Raw genomic sequence first — 22,582 nt, 5'->3', positions numbered from 1 at the left:
TAATTATCAAGATACTATGTAACATTTAATTTTTAGTCATTTATAAACACAGTAATATCTAGTGTTTGTGAAATATTTAGTGGTGGTGCCAGTATAAAGTATTACATACAGCTCCTTTGAGAACCATTTTGGCAGTAAGTATCAAGAGTCTTAAATTTTAGAATTGTTAACTCCTTAGGAAATAATTCAAAATAAAAGAAAAGCTGTATGTGTCCATATTTTCAAAATAAGATCATCTAATAGAACACCATTAAATGTTGTCCTTTTAATTGTTTAATCACCTACTACTTCATTGAGGATAGGGGAGACATTCTTATAGATCCAAATGATTCAGAGCTGGGGAGGATGTTAAGATGAGTTTGTCCGATTTCTTCTGTTGTCATAGAATCTGCTAGGTGTCAGTTCTCCTCCTCTGTCAATTGTCAGATGATCAGTTTTCAAAAAGAAAGATTTGTCAACAAACATGAAATTGAAAAGTAGTCTAGGCTAAATCATTGATACAACCTCTTTTTCCTGGCACCAGTATTCTTGATTACCAATGACCATTGACTTAATCTAGTTTTAGGTTTTAATAATTCATGTTTTGTTTTTCTTCATTTTTGTCTTTCCTTTTCTCTAGAAATGATATTTTTCAGTCTTTAGTTTACAGTTTTTCTTTGCTTCATCATCATCTTTCTCACTGCCCTCATGATCGAGATTCAAGTCACTCCATATTTTAGTTGGGTAAAACAATTTGTTTTCATGAATAGTTCATACCAGAAACATTGTTGGTCCAATAATAACTGCTGAGTGTCTGATTTTTGCCTTGTTCCTGAGTAGAGTAGTTCCTTGGGGTTGCTCAGCTTTTTGGAGTATAAAAACTCTTGCCTGTTTTCATCATGCTTTATGGACCAAAATACTATGGTAGAACTCCTTCTATAGCAGCTGCCAGGAATGATATACTTTAAAGAAATAAACTTTTAACTGAGACTTACAAATTTTTTCTTTGAAAAATTTTTTTGATTTGCATTTTATACTTATGTTGCTTCTAGTATTTGTTCGTATGTAGCTATCTAACAAGCTCTCTCCCATGTTTAATATCTTAAGTGGATAATAAAATGCTCAGCATTTAGGAGGAGGTTTCATCTTTAAAAGTGCAAGGATCTAGAAAAGTTAGTGGTCTAGAATGACATTTTGCATTTTATGTTCTTTGGAGTGCCAGTCCTGTATAATGTTCCCTACTGCAAACCATTTCTCTCTTGAATAGTCATGATTCATATAGTATTAAAATCTAAGAAATTCTGCAGAATGTTTACCAGATTTACTTGATGATAGAAGCACTTTAAAAAACAACCTTTGAGGCCATGCCACTCTGAACATGCCTGATCCTGTCTGATCTTGGAATCTAAGCAGGGTCAGGCCTGGTTATTACTTGGATGGGAGACCACCTAGCAAGACCGGGTGTTGTAGGCGTTAAAAAACAAAACAAAACAAACAACAAAAAAACCAACCTTTGACACTGTTGGGACTCTCAAAAAATAATTGGGAAATAACGTTCTATAAAAATTAGTTTAGAGTTGTGGAAACAGCCCAGGAAAGTTTCAAGCAGAAAAATGACTATGAGCTTTGTCTTGAAAATTGAGTCCACTGCACGGGTTAGCAAACTTTTTCTGAAGGCCAAATAGTAAATATTTTCAGCTTTTTGGGCTGTATGATCCCTGTCGAATTTATTTAGCTGAGCTATGAAAGCAGCCATAGACAGTGCTAACATGCACGAGCATGACTGTTGCAAAAGACTACAAAAACAAGCTGCAAACCTGTAGTGTGTGCTGCCCACTAGTCTAGTTTGTATGTGTTTCTTCAGAGGAGGCCAAGGAGAGATGAAAAACATTTTATGATACTCTTAGGCCTGCTTCAAGTATTTACAGTTGTGGTTTGTTCGCTTTAAGCTAAAGTATTGAAAGGGTTAATATGGTTAAGTCTTAATTCCTCAAATTACTCAATTCAAGTAAGGAATTAGGGAGGTAATTTATCCTCATGGTTTACATTTCGAAAGTGAACCAGGAATTTTTTTTCAGGGTTTTATATGAGATTAACTTTTTGTCTTCCAATTCATGTCCATAACATTTTGGGGGAAAGTAAAGCAAATTACTTGTGGTGTTTTGTTTTGTCTTTTGTAAAATTTGAAATTATAATTCTGTTGTTATTAAAAATCTAATGTGTTTGTTGGTTAGGAGCATTGATGGAATAGCATAAAAATATGTTGCATTTGTTGAGCATTTATGTATAAAACTATTAATAGAATTGAAAATATCTATATTCTTTCCCCTGGTAAATTCCACTTTGAGGACTTTATCATAAGGAAACAATCTGAAATCTAGAAAAAGCCTTATTCTCAGAGATACTTATTACATTATTTATAATACTGAAAAAAGTTAGGTTAACTAAATATCCAACAAGAAATGCTTACATATTCTATGTACTATCAGGCGGGATTTTATGCAACTATTTAAAGTGCTTTCTATTAATCTGTTGGATAAAATTATCACTCTTGATATAGGAAACTTAAAGACATTAATTAAAACCCGTGTATAGAAAGAAGTATGAAAGTGATTACATAAGATGACACTATTTTTCCCCATGATAAAACTTTGTGAGATTTAAATTTTTTCTTCTTTTCCATCTTTTCCAAGTTTATTGTGCTAAGCATGTTTTTATTAATGAGGATGAAATCTTTTTTTTTTTAAGTAATCTATATATAACTTTAACCTAATAACAGTTTCTTTTAAATATTCTAGAGAGTAGCAGATCGACTCTATGGTGTATATAAAGTACATGGGAATTATGGACGAGTTTTCAGGTAAGCATTACATAAACTTAAACAACAATTAGCTCTAATTAGCTTTTTGCCTGAGAACTATAATTCTTAGAAATTTTTGACTCTGTAAGGTTGAAGATATTTTAAAATTATATCCTGTAGTAGTAGGTTTCAAACTCGTTTAAAGCCTTTCTTTGAATAAAAAATATTGAGGAAATCTTACCTATTGGGCAGATAAAAGTGAAACAACTCTTAAGCAGTGAGTGGTACCTTTTACTTTCTTGGCAGAATGCCCAAAAAGATTTCATTGGAAATCATTGTCTTATAGAATTAGTGATTTTCACCTTTTTTGTCTTCCTTTATGTCACTTTATGATTTCCGAAGACCTACAAGATGGGTTTTTGCTCTGGAGGCAGTTTTAGTGTAAAGTAGAATATCTACTTGCATATTTTGGTTATTTGTAAACCTTTTGTGAATTTTTGTATGTGTTTATTAGGTCGTGAAATTTTAGAAGTTATCCAAATCTTTTTTTTTCTTTTACAGCTTCATTGAAATATAATAGACAATTAGTTGCTCATATTTACATTGTACAATTCAATGAGTTTTTTCAGTTATAGTTGGCATACAATAATATATTAGTTTTAGTTGTACAGCATAGTGATTAGACATCTATATAACTTACAAAGGGATCACCCCACTAAATCTAGTACCCTCCTTCCCCTTTACATATTTATTACAACTTTGTTGACTATTTTCCTTGTTACACTTTATATCTCCATTACTGTTTTGTAACTATCCATTTTTACTTCTTAATCCCTTCGCCCTTTTTCACTTCCCCACCTCCCTCCTGTCTCATAGCCCTCAAAACATTATCTGTATCTGAGTTTGTTTTCATTTTTGTTGTTGTTATTTATTTTGTTCTTTAGATTCCACATGTACGTGAAATCATGTGATATTTGTCTTTCTCTATCTGTCTGACTTCACTCAGCGCAGTACCCTCTAGTTCCATCAGGGCAATTTTTTTTTCCATCCCTTTCTTTTAGTCTGTGTGTGTCTTTTAAACTGATGTGAATCTCTTGTAGGCAGCGTATGTAGGGATCTTGCTTTCTTATCCATTCAGCCATCCTATTTTTTTGGAGCATTTAATTCTTTTCCATTTGAAGTACTTGTTGATAGAGATGTAGTTGTTACCATTCTTTATTCATCTTTTTGATACATGTTTTTTCTTCTTAAAGAAGTCCCTCCAATATTTCCTGTAATACTGGTTTGGCATTGATGAATTTCTTTAGCTTTTTTTTTGTGCGTGTGTGGGAAACTTTATCTGTCCTTTGACTCTAAATGATAGCTTTGCTGGATAAAGTATTCCTGGTTGTAGATCCTGGGTTTTCATCACGTTGAATATTTTGTGCCAAGCCCTTCTGTTCTGCAAAGTTTCTTTTGAGAAATCAGCTACCAGTTTTATGGGTGCTCCTTGTAGGTAACTGTTTTTCTCTTGCTGCTTTTAAGATTCTCTCTTTGGGGACTCTCTGAGCTTCCTGGGGTTGTACATCTATTTCCTTCACTAGGTTAGGGATGTTTTCCATCATTATTTCTTCAAATATGTTTTCAACTTCTTGTTCTCCCTCTCCTCCAGATACTCCTATGACGTAGATGTTGTTACATTTAATTGTGTCGCATAGGGTCCTTAAATTATTATACTCTTGGCCTCTTTTTTCTTGCTGTTCTGATTGGGTGTCCTTGGCTCCTCCGTTCTCTATCAGTGATTCGAGCCTCTTCTTCATCCACTCTGTTGATTCCCTGTAATATACTCTTCATCTTGGATAATGTGTTCTTCATTTCTGACTGGTTCCTTTTTATAATATTCATTTCCATTTTTATGTTTTTTTTTTTTTTTTATCTCTTCGTTAAAGCTTTCACTAATTTTATCTACACTTCCCCTAAGTTCATTGAGCATGCCAGTGTTTTGAACTCTGCATCTGTTATATTGCTCCATTTTTTCTGGATCTCTGTTCTGTTCTTTCATATGGTTTCTGCTTCTTTGTCTTCCCTTTTTGGCTGCCTTTCTGTGTCTGTTTCTATGTACTAAGTGAAGCTCCTAAGTCTTCCGGTCTTATTAGTACGGCTTTGTTTAGTAGGTGTCCAGTGGCACAGTCCTGACATGGGTTCAGCTGCAGGCCAAGTTTAGCCCCATCCTGTGCCCCTCTAGGACCACCTGTTAAGATTCAGCAAGTAGTCCACAGATGCTGTGCTTATAGTTGCCTCAAGAGACCATTCTAGAAACCAAGGTCAACTGCCACCAATGTGGGTCTTGGAGCTGCTCAGCAGGTAGCCCAGGATTTGCCAAGGACACAACTGGATGTGGCTTGGGTAGGGCCGTGAGTTGGGGGAGGTGGAGTTTCAGGGAATCCTCTTGGTGGAGCAACCTGTGTTATCCAGTTTGATGAAGTCTCAGCTGTGGTGGTGCTGTGTCCTCCCACTGGGAGAGGGTATAGGGCTCAATAGAGGAACAATGGAAACCACTGGCACTTCTGCCCAGAGAAAACCTTGACTCTGGCTCTCACTCCAACAACTTGGTGTCCCCATGTAAGTCCCTGGTTTCCCCCAAGCAGCCGACTGGATGCTGGTACTCAGAGCAAGCAAGTCTGTCACTGCGAAAGTCTGGTTGCGGACTTGGCACCTTTAAGAGGAATGTCCACAGCTGCTGGCTGTCACTGCCATAGCCTCTGCCCCACTCAGCCGCTTAGGACTGGGCAGCCTCGTGTCTTCGCCCCCTCCTACCTCCTACCATTGCAGGATGATTTCTTATTTCTCTCCCTAGTTATAAGGCTTCTGTTTATCTAGACCCCAGGCAACTCTGCTTGCTGTTTGCTTCACATTTCCATCACAACTTTGATGTGGTCACAAGAGGAGATGACCAAAGCCTCTATCTACACTATTTTGCTTGGCCTCCCCAAGTCTTTTAATTAAAAATAAATCTTGCTATTGTTCCATTATCAGTCCTTTCGATTGAATTAATTTAAAAATATAACTCATTTTACATGTTTAAATAGGTAATACATTGATATGGCACAAAATTCAACAGAAACAAAAGCTTATACAATTAAGTCTCCTCACTCTTGTCTGCCATCCACCCAAGTTGCCTATTCTGAGGCAACTAATATTTGTCTCTTGGTTTCTTGTGTATCTTTGTAGTAAAATGTTGTATTATAAATGTAATATATTAACTACAAACAAATCCATGTCTTCTTTTTTTTAACATAAAAATGGAGCATGTTGTATGCATTGCTATGTTTGCTTGCTTTACCTTGCTTTTTTCACTTAAAAAACTACTCTCCAAGATATATTTTTATCAGTAAATAACAACATGTTTACTGTATTGGGCTTTATATTATTATAATTATTTAACCAGTTCTTCTTGATAATTATTTCCAGTCTTATGCAGTTGCATTCAACGCTGGAATAAAAATTCTTGTTCATGTCATTTCACACTTGTGCAAATACATGTGTAGGATAAAATTCTCTAAATGTTATTACTGGGTCTAAGGATAATTGCGTTTGTAGTTTGGGCAGATATTGTCAAATTGTCCTATATAAAGATGTTAAAGTTTCACCAACAAAATATTAGTATCCGTTTCCTCACACCCTCCCGCAAACATTGTTAGCAAAAACAAAAGTTAGCAAACTTTTGTCTTTTCTAGACTGATGATGCAAAATGGTTTCTCACTATAGTTGTAATTTACATTCCTCTTAATTATGAATGAAGTCAAACTTTTTTCCTAATGATTAACAGCCATTTTGTTCCCCCTGTTTCATAAGTTGTCTATATTTCTTTTGCTCTTTTTTCCCGTTGGGCTGGTAATATGGTTTCTTAGCTGATTGGTAGGAAATCAGCTCATCTTTTAGGAAAATTGGGCTGTGGGGCAGAAAAACTTTTCCCTTCTTCCTTTCTAGATTCTTTGGTTGGTCTAATAATTACATTAGCATAAGACAGATTAACGGGAGGAAAAAACAAATTTAATTTCATACTTAAGGGGAGCCTCAAAGATATGAGACTCAAGGGCATGTAATCCTGAGCAAAGGAATGGGATAGGGGCCTGGGGCTTCAAAGGGGAGGGTGTTAGTAATTCACAGGATGTTGAGAAGAGCAGAAGTTAATTGGTATAATTCCTTTTTAGGGATTGCAGGAAAATTCACAAGCAAATTTCTTTCAAAAAGCCATGTACACATGATTAGGGATACACAAAACTCATATAACCTCAGAGCTCAAAGACCCAGGATGTATACTTTAAAAAATTTTTTGGCCGTGTACATGGTAAGTGGAGGTAAAGAGCTCTTTATAATAAAATCAAAAACCAGAGGTGTTGTAGGTTGCGATTAGTAGATAGAACACTATTGGCAGTTGATGCTAATCTTAGCTCTGTCTCTGATCAGCTGCTTGACTTTGAGTAAACCATATTAGATCTCTGAGCCTAATTTTAAGTGTCTGTCATAAAATAAAACCCTTAACTGCCACAAATTTTTTTGAAAGAATGATTTTATTGAGCCATATGCTAGCCATAAAAAGGATCAGGTCCTGGGGCATGCAGTAAAAGTCATCATCAGCAGAGCTAGATGGAGAAGACATCACAGCTGCTGTCCTGAAGCTGACTGGGCTTTTATACATTAAGTCTGGAGAAGAAACACTTTATTTTGAAAGAGGGAGTGTGAGAAGGGGAAGCAGGGCTAGTTCTGAGGTACATGCATAGTCCGTAAGGAAGAAGTGTTTGCTATTTTGGATTGGTTGTGAGTAGTAGTCCAGAAAGTTCATGCCTAAGCAAGATGTGGTGGCACCTGGTGGTACCTGATGATCTGCTACTGGATTATTTTCTCTAGAGGAAATAGCCACCTGGAAGTTAATTCACAATTTCAATTTACATTCAGGAATGTAAGCAGTCTTTTGTTGGTTTTGGCCTGCAGCTTGGTTAATCTCTCTTGTCTCTTCCACCCTCCTGCCTGCTGTAATTTAAGTTTAGGATATTTCAGAACTTTTTTCCTTGTTATTATTCAATTGTGGGGTGAAATGAGGAGACTGATTTTCAAACCCTTTCTTAGCCTGGAACTTTGCTTAAATGAAATCTTATACAGAAGTATAAACAAAACCTATTACCACAGGCCTGCTTTGGGTTGGAGGCTTTCCCTCTTGTGCCTCTATCCCTGATAAACACCAGATTGGGAGAACTAAATTTAGCTCTAAATCTCTATTTTTGTGGTAATAATATTTTCAATGCCCCAAATCTTGCTGCTTCCCACATTCTTGGAGTCTTTTCCTTTCTTTAACAAAATGGTAAAATACTAGAGCAGGAGGGACCTTGGTGGTTTTATATAGTTCAGGGTTCTTAATCCAAAAGGTGAGGATGGATTTTGAGTTGTCTATTTGTGATTTTCCTCCCTTAGGGAAAACGTTTAAAGTCTTCATAAGATGCTGCAAAGATCAGTGAACCTCTTTGATCTGGTTTATTGAGGACCATCAGCCACCCATTAAGTACTTTACTATAGTAATTATATATCTTATAAAGTTAAAGCTAAGTCCTTCTACCCTTTAATAGCTCTTCATATGTTGATAGTTTCCCCCTGTTCCCACCAAACTGGTTTTCTATTTCCAATCATAGAAATATCCATGGACCCTGGGTTAGAACCTTTGTTTAGCTAGTGCTGCTTACATTTGAATGGGCTTACAAGTCACCTAGAAAACTGTTAAAATAAATGTTCTGACTCAGTAGATAATGGACTGGTTCTTGTGATTCTGCGTTTCTAACAAGTTTCTTGGTGACGCTGCTGCTAGACCACGGTTTGAGTAGCACAGGGCCAGACCACATGTACCATGAGGGGAGAGGTCTTGTGCCTAGCAGTGGTGATATGTAGAACTCAGTACGTGTTTCTCTCCTCACATTTATTAGTTCATTTATTGGTTCATTCTTTTATTTTACGTGCCAACTATAAATGCCAAGTATTTATCAGGCACTAAACCATTTAACAAGACTATGAAGATGATTAAGTGTAAGTCATACCTTCCTTGAACTAGATTTTAGTCTTGTTTGTTAAAAAAAAAAGGAATTGAATTTGATTATCTTGACCTTGAGTTGGTATCCCATAAAAAGGTGCTCAAAGATTAGATGTATGAAATAACTTGCAGGTCATCTAATAGATGGTTGATCTGGACTGTCCATTAATTCTATTAACATGAGCTATAGTTACATTAACTCTGATTGCTACCTTACACATGGCTAGTTATGCTGGTAATCTGCCAAAACCCCTAGATTTTCTTTTTCATGTGAAGAAAGGGGCTTTGGATATGTTGAATTGGAAGTGACAAAGTTATACAAATGCAGAATTGTCTTCTTTTTCATGTGGAGAACTGAGCTTTGGATACTTCTAATTTGAAATGACAGAGGTATATAAAGGCAGAACTGTTCTCTAGGCATTAGAAATATGGCTTTAGAACTTAGATAACATAGCTAGAGATTGTTAAAAATCCATTTGGAAAAACAGCAAAGCACTAAAAGAAAGTTTAACTGTTGTTATTACTATTTTGAGAGTAAACATGAGGGAAGATTATCAAAGGGAGTCTTACTTATTTTGTTACTTAATCATAACTGTACTGTTATATATGTGATTTATGTTTGTTTTGCTTCCTTGACAATATTAAAAACCATGTGACTTTTTTCCTTCGAGTACTATAAGCATATCTGATATTTCAAGAACAGTGTCTAAAAACTATAGGTTAACAGAATAATAGTATTTAAGGTGTTCTTTTATGGTGCAATTGAAGATATTTATCATACATTCTTTACATAGCAGAAAAATTGGAAACAACCTGAATTGCCAGGAAAATGGTTTAAAGAACTATGAGTTGCCATCCGAAACTGCTTAGAACAGATTATTTTAATAATACAGGAAAATACTGTTAAGGGGGAAATGCATGGTACAAAATTACATATGTTATATGATCTCAGACACATTAAAGTCAGTAAATAAAAAGACTAGAAGGAAACATATCAACTTACGTTATCTCAATATTTTGGATTATAGATTGTTTTGTGGAGGCAACAAAAATTATGCCAAGAAACTGAGTTGTCTTTGACAGCAATTTATTTAGCACAGGTTAGCTGTGGGAATGATAATAATTTCAAAAACCAGTAGCATACAGGATAATAGCCAATAAAGAATATTTTCTAATAAGCCAAATAAAGAAATGACAAACTTTAAACAAATGACAGATTAATCACACTATAGTTCTAGGCAAGGGGAGACGAAGGAATAAAGTACAAATTTAATACGAGGTACACCTCTTTGTATGAGGCAGTGACCAACCAAGAGCTGATTTCTAGTTGGCAGCGCAAAAGCAGACGTCCCCTGTTGCTAGAGCACGTTGCTAGGGAACAGAAAAGCTGGTGTTGGCAGGCAGGCTGACTTCCTTGTGGGGCCAGTGAGCCACTGTCCTTAAGAGAGTAACTCTTAATACAGCAGGAGCTAATGCCCCAAGGGACTTTGGAGAATTTTTTGGTTAGTGAAGAGTCCCCTCGCCAAAACCAAAGCTCTCAAATAGTCCTCACTATTTGAGAGCTTATAATACTATAAAACTCAGTATTTATAATCCAGTGTCTGCTCAGCTGAGGAGCTTATCAACATAAGATGATAACATCTTAAACCACTTAATTTATTCTTGTTTCAAATCAAGTTCTAAAAAAACCTCTTTTTGTCTTTGTCATAAACAAGTGACTTAAAACAACTTTATTTAAGTAGTAAAAATGTGCGTTTGAAATCATTAAACCACTATTCTACATAGATTTATTTTCAGTTTGTTATAATCTACATGTATAGCTTCCATAAAAAGGAATTTTTATTTGCAGCATTTCACAGAAATGACAAAATGATTCATGGTTTCTGGTAGATTTTCTTATGAAATAGTAGTTCAAATTACTGAAATTTCATTGTGCACCTGTTACTGTACCATCGTCTTTTTCTTTTAGCTGTTAACACAGTGGCATGTAATCAGATGTGTTCATCAGAATCCTCTGTGGCATGTTTAAAAATATACATACTTCGGCTCTACCCCAGAGGTTCTGATCAAGTTGATGAAGAGCAGGGCCAGCATCCATAGCTTCTAAAGCTCCACAATTGATTTAAATAGGCACCCTCCCTGAGAAAGTTATTTATAAGCAGAAGCTGTTTTGTATGATACTTACTTTGCACTTAACAGTAGCAGGTATCAACTTTTGAACTAACATTTTAAAGCCTTTACTTGCTTTTAGTTGTTAAAGTTAAGGAGAAAGCAGCATATTTGCATCACAAAATAAATCCAGATACAGATACCATATATAGTTTAAAAGCTAAATAGGAAAAAACCTTTTACAAGATTCCATTTAATGTTCCATATCTAATTCATGTTTTTGGTTTTGTCTTTTTCTTCCTAGTGAATGGAGTGCTATAGAAAAAGAAATGGGTGATGGACTACAGAGTGCCGGTCATCATATGGATGTGTAAGTACCTAGAGAATTTAAGGTAAAACCTGAGGTGAAGATTAGCGGTGAAGTATTAATGATTTTCTGTTCTGTTTTTATCAGGTTTACTGGCATTTATTATCATGCTTTGTGTGTACAGGAGTTTATCTCAGCAATGCAAGGTTAATTTAACATTCAAAAACCAATCAGTCTGATTCACATATTAGCAAAATAAAGAAGAATATCTGTATGTTCATTTCAATATGTGTAGAAAAAACATTTCAGTATTCATTCACAGTAAAAATTCTCATCAAACTAGAAAAAAAGGAATTTTCTCAGTCTAAAACTTAAAGCTAATATTGTACTTAATAGCGAAATATTGATGCTTTCTTCTAAGATGAGGAACAAGCCAAGGCTGTCTGCTCTCACCACTTATAGTAAACATTGTCCTAGAGGTCTTAGTTTTGCAATGAGGCAGGAATACCAAACAAGAGCCAAAAATCTAAGAAGTAAAACCATTTTTATTTGTAGTCAACAGAATCTTTTACACAGACAATCATAAAGAATCAATCAAAATCAGAACTAACAACTGAATTTAACAAGGATGCAGGATACAGGATCAATATATAAAAAATTATTTTTACACACTAGCAACAATTGGAAAATAAAAATTTTAAAACAATGCTACTTATAATAGCATCAAAACAGAATACTTAGAGATTAATGAAAGATGTGTAAAACCTCTGCACTGAAAACTTTATATATAAACATTGCTGAGAGAAAGACCTAAATAAATGGAGAGATAAACCACTTTCATGGATTGGAAGACTCAGTAGTGTTTAATATGACCATTTTTCCCAGATTGCAATCCCTATCAAAATTCCAGTGATTTTTTTAAATAAAAATTTGTAAGCTGATTCTAAAATTTGTATGGAAATTCAGAGGACCTAGAGTAGCTAAAACAATCTTGGAAAAAAACCAAGAATATATTACCTGGCATATGTTACCTGATTTCAAAATTTACTATAAAGTTATAATTATCAAAATAGTAAGGTGTTGAGATAAACATATCAGTGGAACAGAATGGAGTCAGAAATAGACCCACATTCATATAGTCGATTTCAAGAAATGGTTCTGGAAATAACTGGATATCTACTTGGGGGGAAAAATGAACCTTGAGCCATATCTCACATCTTACCTAAAAGCTAATTTAATTTGGATCATATACATAAGTGTAAAAGTTAAAATTTTAGCTTTTAGTAGAAAACATAGGAAAATATTGTTGCAGCCTTTGAATAAGCAAAGATTTCTTAAAGAGAACATGAAAAGAGAAATTTTTAATGGTAAATTGTTCTTCATCAAAAGTAAAAACTGCCTATCAAAAGATCCTATTCAGGGAGAGAGGAATGTGGGAATTACTGTTCGGTGGTTATAGTTTCGTTTCATTTGAGGAAGATGAAAAGTTCTGAAGTTAGACAGTGATAATGGTTGTACAACAGTGTGAATATACTTTATGCCACTGAAGTGTACACTTAATTGTTAAGATAAATTTTATGTTATGTATATTTTACCACACATACACACTCACAATTAAGATAATGAAGAGGCAGGCCACAGACTGGGAATAAACATTTTCAATCACAATATATAAATAACTACAACTCAATAAAAATCCAAAAATCTAAGTATTATTTTCCTTTGGCTTATATTCAAGCTAACTGGCTACTTTTCAACCAGTTTGTTAAGTTTTTCTGCACTCTGTTGACAAAATATTTTCAATATTTGCAGGAATCTAGGATTATCCTTCCAATTGATTTATTTAAAGTGTTAAGATAAAATTAATCTCAGTACTGATAGCAAAAATCCTTTACCACTTATACTTTTCTACCCAATATTGTACTATTTATTTCTATGTTCAAGCCACCAGCCCTATGGTTCTTTTTGGTTTCCTTAACATTAACTCTTTCAGAATCATAGATTAATGAACTAAAGGCAGCTTTTCCTACTCAAAATAGTAATTCTTAAGACTTTTTTTGGGCACATAGAAGAAATTCCACAATCTACAAATGTAAATTTATAATTATGGAATATATAATTTGTCTACTTTTATAAATCCTGTAAGCACATTGCTTTTCAGTGAACTTTAACTTAAGTTTACTTATTTATTTTTAGAACTTCAGTAAACTTTACCTACATAAAGCAGGCCTGGGAACATAAACTACATTTTTCTTTTATTCCCATGCTAAGGAATCAAAGTTAATTTGAAAAAAGCATGACCATTATACCACACAGAAGTAGTAAATGAAGCAGCCCATATCCTTACAGAATTTATAATGTGATCAGAGAAGTAAAACCAGTACTCAAGATGTTACTTTGATAATGTTTAAATTCTAAATTGTTGCCAAGAGGTCAGAAGTAGAGTGATGAATAAAGACTAAAGTAGTCTGAGATTTCCTACAGGTGTTGAGACATGTACTTGTAAGATTTGGAGAAGCAATGTGGAGAGCCATTGCATTTCTGACAAGGAAAGACTCAGAACCAGGAACGAGAATGGCATGACAATGAGGAGTTTGTCTGTATCAAAGTAGAATTTGCTATTGAGAATTAGAAGGAAATAAGGTTTCTAAAATTTTCTGTAATCTTTTTTTGCTTGACTTTTCCTTTGGTAGTTTTTTGGTATTACTCTATGTAGTTACTACAGAGGAACACTGTGTACATCAGTTATACTAAACTGTTACTCTTCCTACAGATTTTGTAGCCCTTTTATAATATCTTTGAAAAAAAAATAATACAGTCTTACAGTGCATCTTCAGCTACTTGTAAGAAGGATCTTTTTTTTTTCTTTCTTTCTTCCAAGTCATTGCTGATTGAAACATCTTGGTAAAATTCAGTAAAATTGTCTTGGTAATTAAAAATTGCTACAAATGGTTCTTAATGCTTATTCTCACTTTCTGTTCTTTCTGTCACTGATAGGTAGCAAGTGGTCTATGGACCACACTCTGAATAGCTCTTCTTTAGAACACTGGCACTTTATGTCCTGATAAAAGTTCTGTAGTGTTTTGTTTGTTTGTTTGTTTGTTTGTTTTTAAACAGGTATGCGTCTTCTATTGATGATATTTTGGAAGATGAAGAACATTATGCAGATCAGTTAAAGGAGTATCTTTTTTATGCAGAAGCACTACGGTGAGTGTTGTGTTCCAGCTGTAGCCCTGTAGCTGGTCACCACTCTCTATAAATGTACTTAAAAATAGAGATAGTAAGGTGATTTTTAAACGAATTTATTATTCCACATATTGAATGAGGTTTCTTTTTATTCCTCTGTGTTGCAGAATGATAGACAAAGAAATTTAAGACAGTCCCTGCCCTTGAAACGTTATATTGACAAAAAACTGTTAGTCTCCGGCATCTGTCTGTATGTTGTTGTTTCTACTTTTTTTTAGTCTGAAGATTGAAAACAAAGAACAGATTGAGTGTGTGTATACCACTATCTGTTACTAGGTTGTATATTGCCATTTTTATTCGGTAATTTTTTCCGTAACTGCATATCTTATGTCCTCAGTAAGGTTGTAAAACTACTTACTATCAGAACTTTGTCTCCTGTGTTTATGGTATCTCCTGCAGAGACAAACAGAGCTCTGGTAGATAGTCATAGTTAATTAAGAAGTTACTGTATTTTTTCTATTTTAGAAAAGTGAATCATTTTCCTGTAATAGGTGGCTTTTGGTTGTAGCTACTTTTGGTCATTTTCCTGTCACTTTTTAACAGCAGTATAAAAATTCTGTTAGTAAAACAGCGGAGCAGTATCCATTCAGTAACCAGTTCAGTAACTAGTGTGAAAATATATTGTTAGCCTTTTCCCTTATAGAGCTTTGAGTAGTAAAAAGTTCACCAAGGTATTTTTAAGTTACAAAGGAAAAGAAAGTTGCTGTGAATACAGTGGAATTTTCTGTAGCTCTTAAAAATTATGGAAAAGGTTAATGTATATTGATAAGGAAACAAGTTCATGGTATGTAGTTAAGTAAGAAAAGATGTGGAATCACTTAGGGCATGTAGATATGTGTATTTATAAATGCCTAGCTAAAGTCTGGAAGGACATACACTATCTATTAACATGGATTTTGTCTGGATAGTGGGATTGGAGAAAAGAGAGGAATCTTGAAAGTTTTCTTTATGCATTTCTGTATTAGAACCTTTTTTTTTTTTCCAGTGAGCATGGATTACTTTTATGATAAAAAAAAAAACTAAGACATTTCTAAATAAAAAAAGAAGAACACTTTGAGATATCTTTTCAAAGAATACTCAGTGTCTATGTGAGATTATAGCATTAGTTTCTGTGTTATATGAAGATTCTTTTTTTTTAATGATGTGATAATATGTTTATCAAAAAAAATTTAAATATCTAGAAAAAGCCTATTTTTGTTTTACATATATAAAGTTTTTATGCTTAGGTTTAGCTATGTTTAGTTTTTAATGTTGGGTTACTGCCTTTAAACTTGAAAATTCTGGGTACACAAGTTTTGACCTTAGTAAACATTGTAATGCCTCCTTTTTACCCATGAAAAATATTCGAACATGTTAAAAGAGAAGCCACAAAAATTAAATAGCAACACTTTTTTTCATCCCTAGCGCTGTGTGCAGGAAACACGAACTCATGCAGTATGACTTGGAGATGGCTGCTCAGGACTTAGCATCCAAGAAGCAGCAGTGTGAGGAACTGGCAACTGGGGTGAGTGTTTTTCCACTTAGGTCTCTGGTATTGTTGTATCAAGCCTTATGTGGAATGGGCTGCAGTTGTAATACTCAGGATGCCTTTAGTTTTTACAGAGGAATAATTTGTGGGCAACTTTATAATTCTTTGGGTTGTGATCTTGATATAAAAAGATGTAAGCTGTATTATATGGTATTATAAGACATTTTGCTAAGGTTGCTCTGTGTGATAAGTATCATCTCATTTCTGATAAAGTCCAAGTGGAAAAACCTTATTCTTTGGGATTGAAATAATGACCTTTGTCAGGTTTAATTTTATAAGGTATATTAGAGAAATTTTAATTTTCTTTGAAAAGCCGTACCCAGTTAGAATGAGTGCCTCTCTCTAACAAGGAACTTTTTGTGTACTTTATTCTTGAATGCTTACAGTGAGTACTTGTGAAGAAAATTCCATATCTTATTGTATTACACTCAGGTCATTTTTACAGTCGGCCTTTTATTGGAATAAATTAGCTCTCACAGTAAGAGCACACAATCTGGAAGTAATGAAGCCCCGACAATGCTACCATTTATAATTTATAAGTCACTTCATAGTTGACAACTATGTTAGTTTTAAAAGTCCTTATAGGTTATCCACTTGCTACGTGTATGAAAAGTCATTGATATATGTGGGAAAAGACCTTTGACCGTGAAATAGATATACAGTAGTCTTAATTTATTTTTAAAAGTCAAAGGGAATTCCCAGGCCATTTTCAGGGAGCTTGGTTCTCTCTTCCTGCATATGAAGGGAAAAGTGTTTCCTTCAGTCAACTCCAGAGAGTGAGGAAGTGTTAAAGCAGTGAAGCTTGAGGCTTGGGCTTAGGCATCCTATTTTATTAAAGATGCTCAAGTCTCAGTGTGAGTTATGCCGATTTTAAGTATGTTTTCTTTGGTTTATCTCCATTTTTGCCTGTTGAATTTTATCTTTTATGTCAGTAATTTTATTTTATTTTTATTTTATTTTTCAGTTACAGTTGACATACAATATTATACTAGTTTCAGGTGTATAACATAGTAATCAGACATTTTTATAACGTATAAAGTAGTCACCCTGATAAATCTCGTACCTATCTGATACCATGTATAGTTGTTACAATATTATTGACTGTATTTCTTATGCTGTACTTTACATCCCCATAACTATTTTGTAACTACCAATTTGTATTTTTTAATCCCTTCCCATTTTGCACCTGTTCACCCAATCTCTATTGCATTTGGCAACCATCAAAATGTTCTCTGTATGAGTTTGTTTCTGTTTCGTTTGTTCATTTATTTTGTTCTTTAGAGTCCACGTATAAGTGAAATTATATGGCATGTGTCTTTTTCTGTCTAACTTACTCCACTCAGCATGATACCCTTGAGGTCTACCCATGTTGTTGTAGATGGCAAGATTTCATTCTTTTTTTATGGCTGAGTAATATTCTGTTGTATATGTGTACCACCTCTTCTTTATCCATTCATTCATTGATGGTACTCAGGTTGTTTCTGTATCTTGGTACATTGTAAATAATGCTACAGTGAACGTATGGAGGATGCACATGGCCCAAAGTAGTGTTTTGGGTTTCTTAGGATAAATACACAGAAGTGTTACAGAGTAATTTTAAAAGATATGACCACCAATATAAAGAAATAACTTGCCTAATACTTCAGCTAGAAATTTTTCATTCAGCTAAGAAGTTCAGTCAGAATTTTACCCTTTTTGACTATTTCATATTATTCCAGTGTTAGCAATCATATTAAGAGCTTCTTGGTTATAAGGCTTATGGTGCTTTTGTCTGAGCTAGGGGGGAAATGGCAAAAGTTTTCTATTTCCTTTTTTAAAAAATATTTAATTGTAAAATGTACATAACAAAATTTGTCATCTTAACTATTTCTAAGTGTGCAGTTCAGTAGTATTAAGTACATTCACATTGTTGTGCATCCAGTCTCCAGAGCTCTTTTCATCTTGCAAAATTGAAACTATACCCATTAAGCATCAAGTGTCCATTTCCCTCTTCCCCCAATCCCTGGCAACACCATTCTATTTTCTGTCTGTGAATTTCACTACTCTAGATATCTCCTATAAGTAGAATCATACAGTATTTATCTTTTTTTGAATGGCTTATTTTCTTTAGCATAATGTCCTCAAGATTTATCCATTTTAGAGCACGTGTCAATTTTCTTCCTTTTTTATGATTGAATAATATTTTGTTGTATGTATACATCATATTTTGTTTACCATTCATCTGTTTCTTTTTCTTTTTAGACTGTGAGAACATTTTCTTTGAAGGGAATGACTACCAAGCTCTTTGGTCAAGAAACTCCTGAGCAAAGAGAAGCCAGAATAAAAGTGCTTGAAGAGCAAATAAGTGAAGGAGAACAACAGCTGAAGTCTAAAAACCTGGAAGGCAGGTAAAAATGCTGAGATGTTTAACAAAGCTAGACCTGCAGACTACGTGGCAGATAGTTGCTTTATAACAATTCCCAGCTTCATTAGCATCCCCAGATATAGCCTGTTCTCCCAAAACGAAGATGGAATTCCTAAGAAATTTGATTCATCAAACATCATGTTACAGAAACAGTTGTTTTAGCGTGTGAGAAAGAGGAAGAAGAGAGTTTCAGCTTCATAATATTTTCCTGTACTTTTCAAGATTTTTATCCTTAGCACATTTCCTCTGCCTTTTCTTTTCTGTCATTTCACAAAAGCCTGATCATTGTTCAGTGCCTAGCTCTTGTGGTGTACTTTCTTTGTGAAGCCTTCTCTTATCCTCGCAGGCTCTTGTAGCACTTGGCTCATGTCACTGTAGTGTGGCAGTTTTGTACTGGATAACAGTTAGTTGTTCTGTGTGTGTGAGTCCCTGGCTAAATTATGAGGCCTTTGACATCAGTGACTATGTCTTTTTCATCTTTATGTCCCAGCGCCTTACATAGGGGTTGGCATATAATTATTCTGTAAATCTTTCTAGAAATTCAGTTTCTAAAGGTCTGCCATCACTGTTTGTTTCATTTTTCTTATTTTCATTTGGCAGTGAGTAGACCAAGGCAAAGAGTGTATCAGTGGTTTAGAGGTGGTTTTGTTAATTTTTAGAACTGCCGGCATCAAATAAGTCAAACTAAACTCTCAGAATTTTTAAAACTCTAGTTGCCGTTTAAAGCAAGGACATGAGAAATGTGATACATAATCCATCTTGTCAAAAAGAGGGTCCATTTTCCAGTGACCCCAGCAAGGCAACTTCATGTGGCATCTGTTAGGCTTGTGAGCTGGTTCAAGGAGCCATCTATATCTGTTTTATAGGAATAATTTGAAGCTGGAATTCTTACGGCAAAAATATAGATTAATAAAATGTAGAAGAATATTTGCTTTTTCTCACACTAGTTTTTAGGAAGAAAAAATAAAACTATCTTATATAAGCAATACCTTTTTCCTCTATATAGACAAATAAAAAACTCAAATGAGAACTGGTTATGTGAATTTATAAAATAGTTTACTTAAAATAATAATAATAATGGTCATACTCTTTATTTCAGAGAATTTGTGAAAAATGCTTGGGCCGATATTGAACGCTTCAAAGAACAAAAGAACCATGATTTAAAGGAGGCCCTCATAAGCTATGCAGTCATGCAGATCAGTATGTGCAAAAAGGTAGGTTTTGGTTTCAGTGAAGGTATAAGTACAGAAGTGCTTACAAAGTTCTTTAAAACTAATTTCTCCTATTTGGACCAAAGTATTTATCGTTTTCATTTTTAAAGCCCATTCTTCTCCCTTTCCAGAATATTTTCCAATTGCTTTACTTAATTTTGAAAGAAATATCATAACCAAAATATCAGTTACTGAGTCTGCATTCATCTAAAGTTCCAAATTGGTGTGTTCCATTTTATCGGTTGTATTTGAAATATATACTAACAACATTACCTTGATTATATGATGGATGTTCTTGGACAGGGCAGTAAAACACCATTCCTAACAGTGATGGACACTTTGACTGAAAAACAGCTCAAAGATTATTTTGGGAAAAATGAGATTATGATATAGTTTGTTAAAGTAAATCCTTCATTTAGCTGATATCTGTAGTAGAAGATAGAAACATAAAATTTAGCATACTAGCAAGCCAGATACTTGGGTTTTCAGAATACTTCCAAAATCACATTTTAAGCTCTTTTTTTTTTTTTTTTTTTTAAGGGAATTCAAGTTTGGACCAATGCTAAGGAATGCTTTAGCAAGATGTAATCTTGTGAAATGAATTTCTCTTCAATCAAAGTGCCCCAAAACAGAAGCACAAGTAAATAAAAAAAAATTTAAGTTGCTACCTAGTATATACAAAAATGTATGTTGAATAAATTCAGCTTTCTATAATTTGATTGTAGTTGTGTTAATATAGCACAAAAAGATGTATTTTAATGAAGATTAAATATTATAATTTGAGGTTTTGGGGACTGGTGCTGATTTCAAAAAGTTAATTTGATAAAATATACCAACAGATTGTTTGTCAGGCTTCTGAACCAATGACTGAATGTCAGGATGTTAGATAATTTCTAGATGTTCATTTCCATGCCAGCTGTTTCAAATCTGTTTATGTAGGGAGTTTTCTCCTAAGATTGGATTCCTGTCTTTACTTGGTAAGACTCATGAATCTGTTATAGGGGGTTATTTTTTCTTGCCTTATAGTTGAGCTGTTTGGTTTGACAAAGCTCAGCAGAAACTTAGTGTGAGATCTAAAATTTTCTCCCACATTCATTGATGCCCCCTGTAACATTTGCATACACTAGAAAATGCCTTCCATTTGTGTTTTACCAGAATTTTGATACTGGTCAGAAATTTTATACTGCCAACAAAGAAGACTCAACTTCTCAGATATATAATGAAGTACGTTGTTATGATCTAGGAATTGCTATATAGAAGGTTTTAATTGAGTATGTTACATATAAGCATTAAATTCTTCCCAAATAATTCTAAACCTCAGTGATGAGCCTAAATTTACTCTGCTTGGCTCTCTACACATGGCATTTCAGGGTATAAGATGTAGCATTTCAATGTTTAAGATTTATGTAGTGAACATATCTGTTAGTATCTTCATTATTAACATCCTCCTTTTCTATTGCTTGGCTGTAATTTTTGTGAAGATAAATTATATTGTTTTTTGGTATGTGTTTTTGTGGTCTATGTTCAGAAGCCAAGCACTCTCATTTTGCTAGCTTTGCTGAATCTTACATGTGCTTATTATTACTAATTATGTAAAAAAAAAAAAAAAAAAATCTCCAGTACTGTTCAGCATTTGACTTTTTTACATGTTTAAAATGTTGCAGTTTTTTTTGTGCTGTTTGCCAAACTTATACAATAAATAAATGAAGTATCGTGCTGATTTTCATACGATCTCTATTATTTTAACAAACTCATATGTACACATTAGTACCTGATGCCCCATGAGAAAATAATACATGCCATAGTATGTTTTGAAGTATTTAACTATAAATTTGTCTTATGCCAAAATACTGGGTTTTAAAAAGTATAATGCTAAAATGAGATACAATTTTTAAAATTTTACCTTTTTATAAAGATAAAATTGTTGGAAGCAAAAATCTCTATAGATACACATTTTCCATTGAATTGGGTCTCTCTTGACTCATGAAATAAAATAACTCTCCGATTTGGCATTTAAAAATCAAAAGGCTTATTCTCCAAACTAACCTTAGGCTAAATGCAAAATATATTAGATTTTTTTTCTACTAGCTGATTTAATTTGAGAAATTAAATTACCTATGTTTTCAAAGATGAATTATGAAAAATATTTTATTGTCTTTTCTAAAATATACAAATATTCAAAAAATATATACAAATATCCACTTGGTTGTATGTATATTTAACTAGGAATATTTTGACTTGGGTTGATTTTGAAAAATTTATTTCATAGCATAATCATTCCTTTAAGAAAAACTCTTAAAGTAATTTTGTGATGGAAATAATTTTTCGTACTATCCAGAATAAGTATAAAGAAAATAATCTATATGCAATAACTCTTTTGGTATTTAAAAATCAGAATTCAAAAAATTATTAAAATGGAGAGTTTAGATTTCCAAAGGTAAATATAAAGAAACTAAAGAAAAATTACTCATTACATTAATGCAAATACTTAGTTACAGGAAGATTTCATCTTGACAGTGTATGCAGTTGGTATAGTTGAAGCATTAAAATTAACTGAAGTCACACTTATCTTTCATTTTCATCCAAAAACTTGAGCATGGATGAATGAGTCACTAGTAATTACAACATAGCGTCCAAAACAGGAACTGAGGGTTCTTAAAATTCAAGCATCCTTAGAATTAACACACACCCAGCTTGGAATGGAATGAAAAACCAAGAGTTATGTAATGGGAATGCTAAGCTTTTAATATCTTTATAATCATTCTTTAAATTTATACACATATTCTCTTCCTGGATAGAATTTACTGATTCTCCTAAAAAAAATTTTTCCTAAAAAAGATTTAATAATTTCTTTCACAGTTGAATAACACACAGAAATGAAATAATAAAAGGCCAAATCAGTAGAATTACACTTATTTCCTAAATTATATAGTTTTATTT

General features: G+C 33.6%; 1 protein-coding gene across 5 annotated transcripts in view; it reads left to right on the top strand.

Moving 5' to 3' along the window:
* Positions 1 to 21,362, top strand: part of SNX4 (sorting nexin 4) — a 50,269-nt gene extending 28,907 nt beyond the window's left edge. For all 5 annotated transcript variants that reach the window (XM_006905583.3, XM_006905582.1, XM_025052139.1 and 2 more), the window contains 7 exons: positions 2,778 to 2,839; positions 11,251 to 11,316; positions 14,371 to 14,460; positions 15,904 to 16,003; positions 18,269 to 18,414; positions 19,531 to 19,645; positions 20,183 to 21,362. In XM_006905583.3, the coding sequence (XP_006905645.1) occupies positions 2,778 to 2,839; positions 11,251 to 11,316; positions 14,371 to 14,460; positions 15,904 to 16,003; positions 18,269 to 18,414; positions 19,531 to 19,645; positions 20,183 to 20,230 (627 nt within the window). In that variant the 3' untranslated portion in view covers positions 20,231 to 21,362. The remainder of the gene's footprint in view (positions 1 to 2,777; positions 2,840 to 11,250; positions 11,317 to 14,370; positions 14,461 to 15,903; positions 16,004 to 18,268; positions 18,415 to 19,530; positions 19,646 to 20,182) is intronic.
* Positions 21,363 to 22,582: the final 1,220 nt, after the last annotated feature.

The sequence above is a fragment of the Pteropus alecto genome, unplaced genomic scaffold, assembly GCF_000325575.1.
Source record: "Pteropus alecto unplaced genomic scaffold, ASM32557v1 scaffold251, whole genome shotgun sequence".
NCBI classification, from domain to species: Eukaryota; Metazoa; Chordata; class Mammalia; order Chiroptera; family Pteropodidae; genus Pteropus; species Pteropus alecto.
The sequence above is the reverse complement of the archived record's forward strand: the minus strand, read 5'-3'. Positions and strand labels throughout refer to the sequence as shown.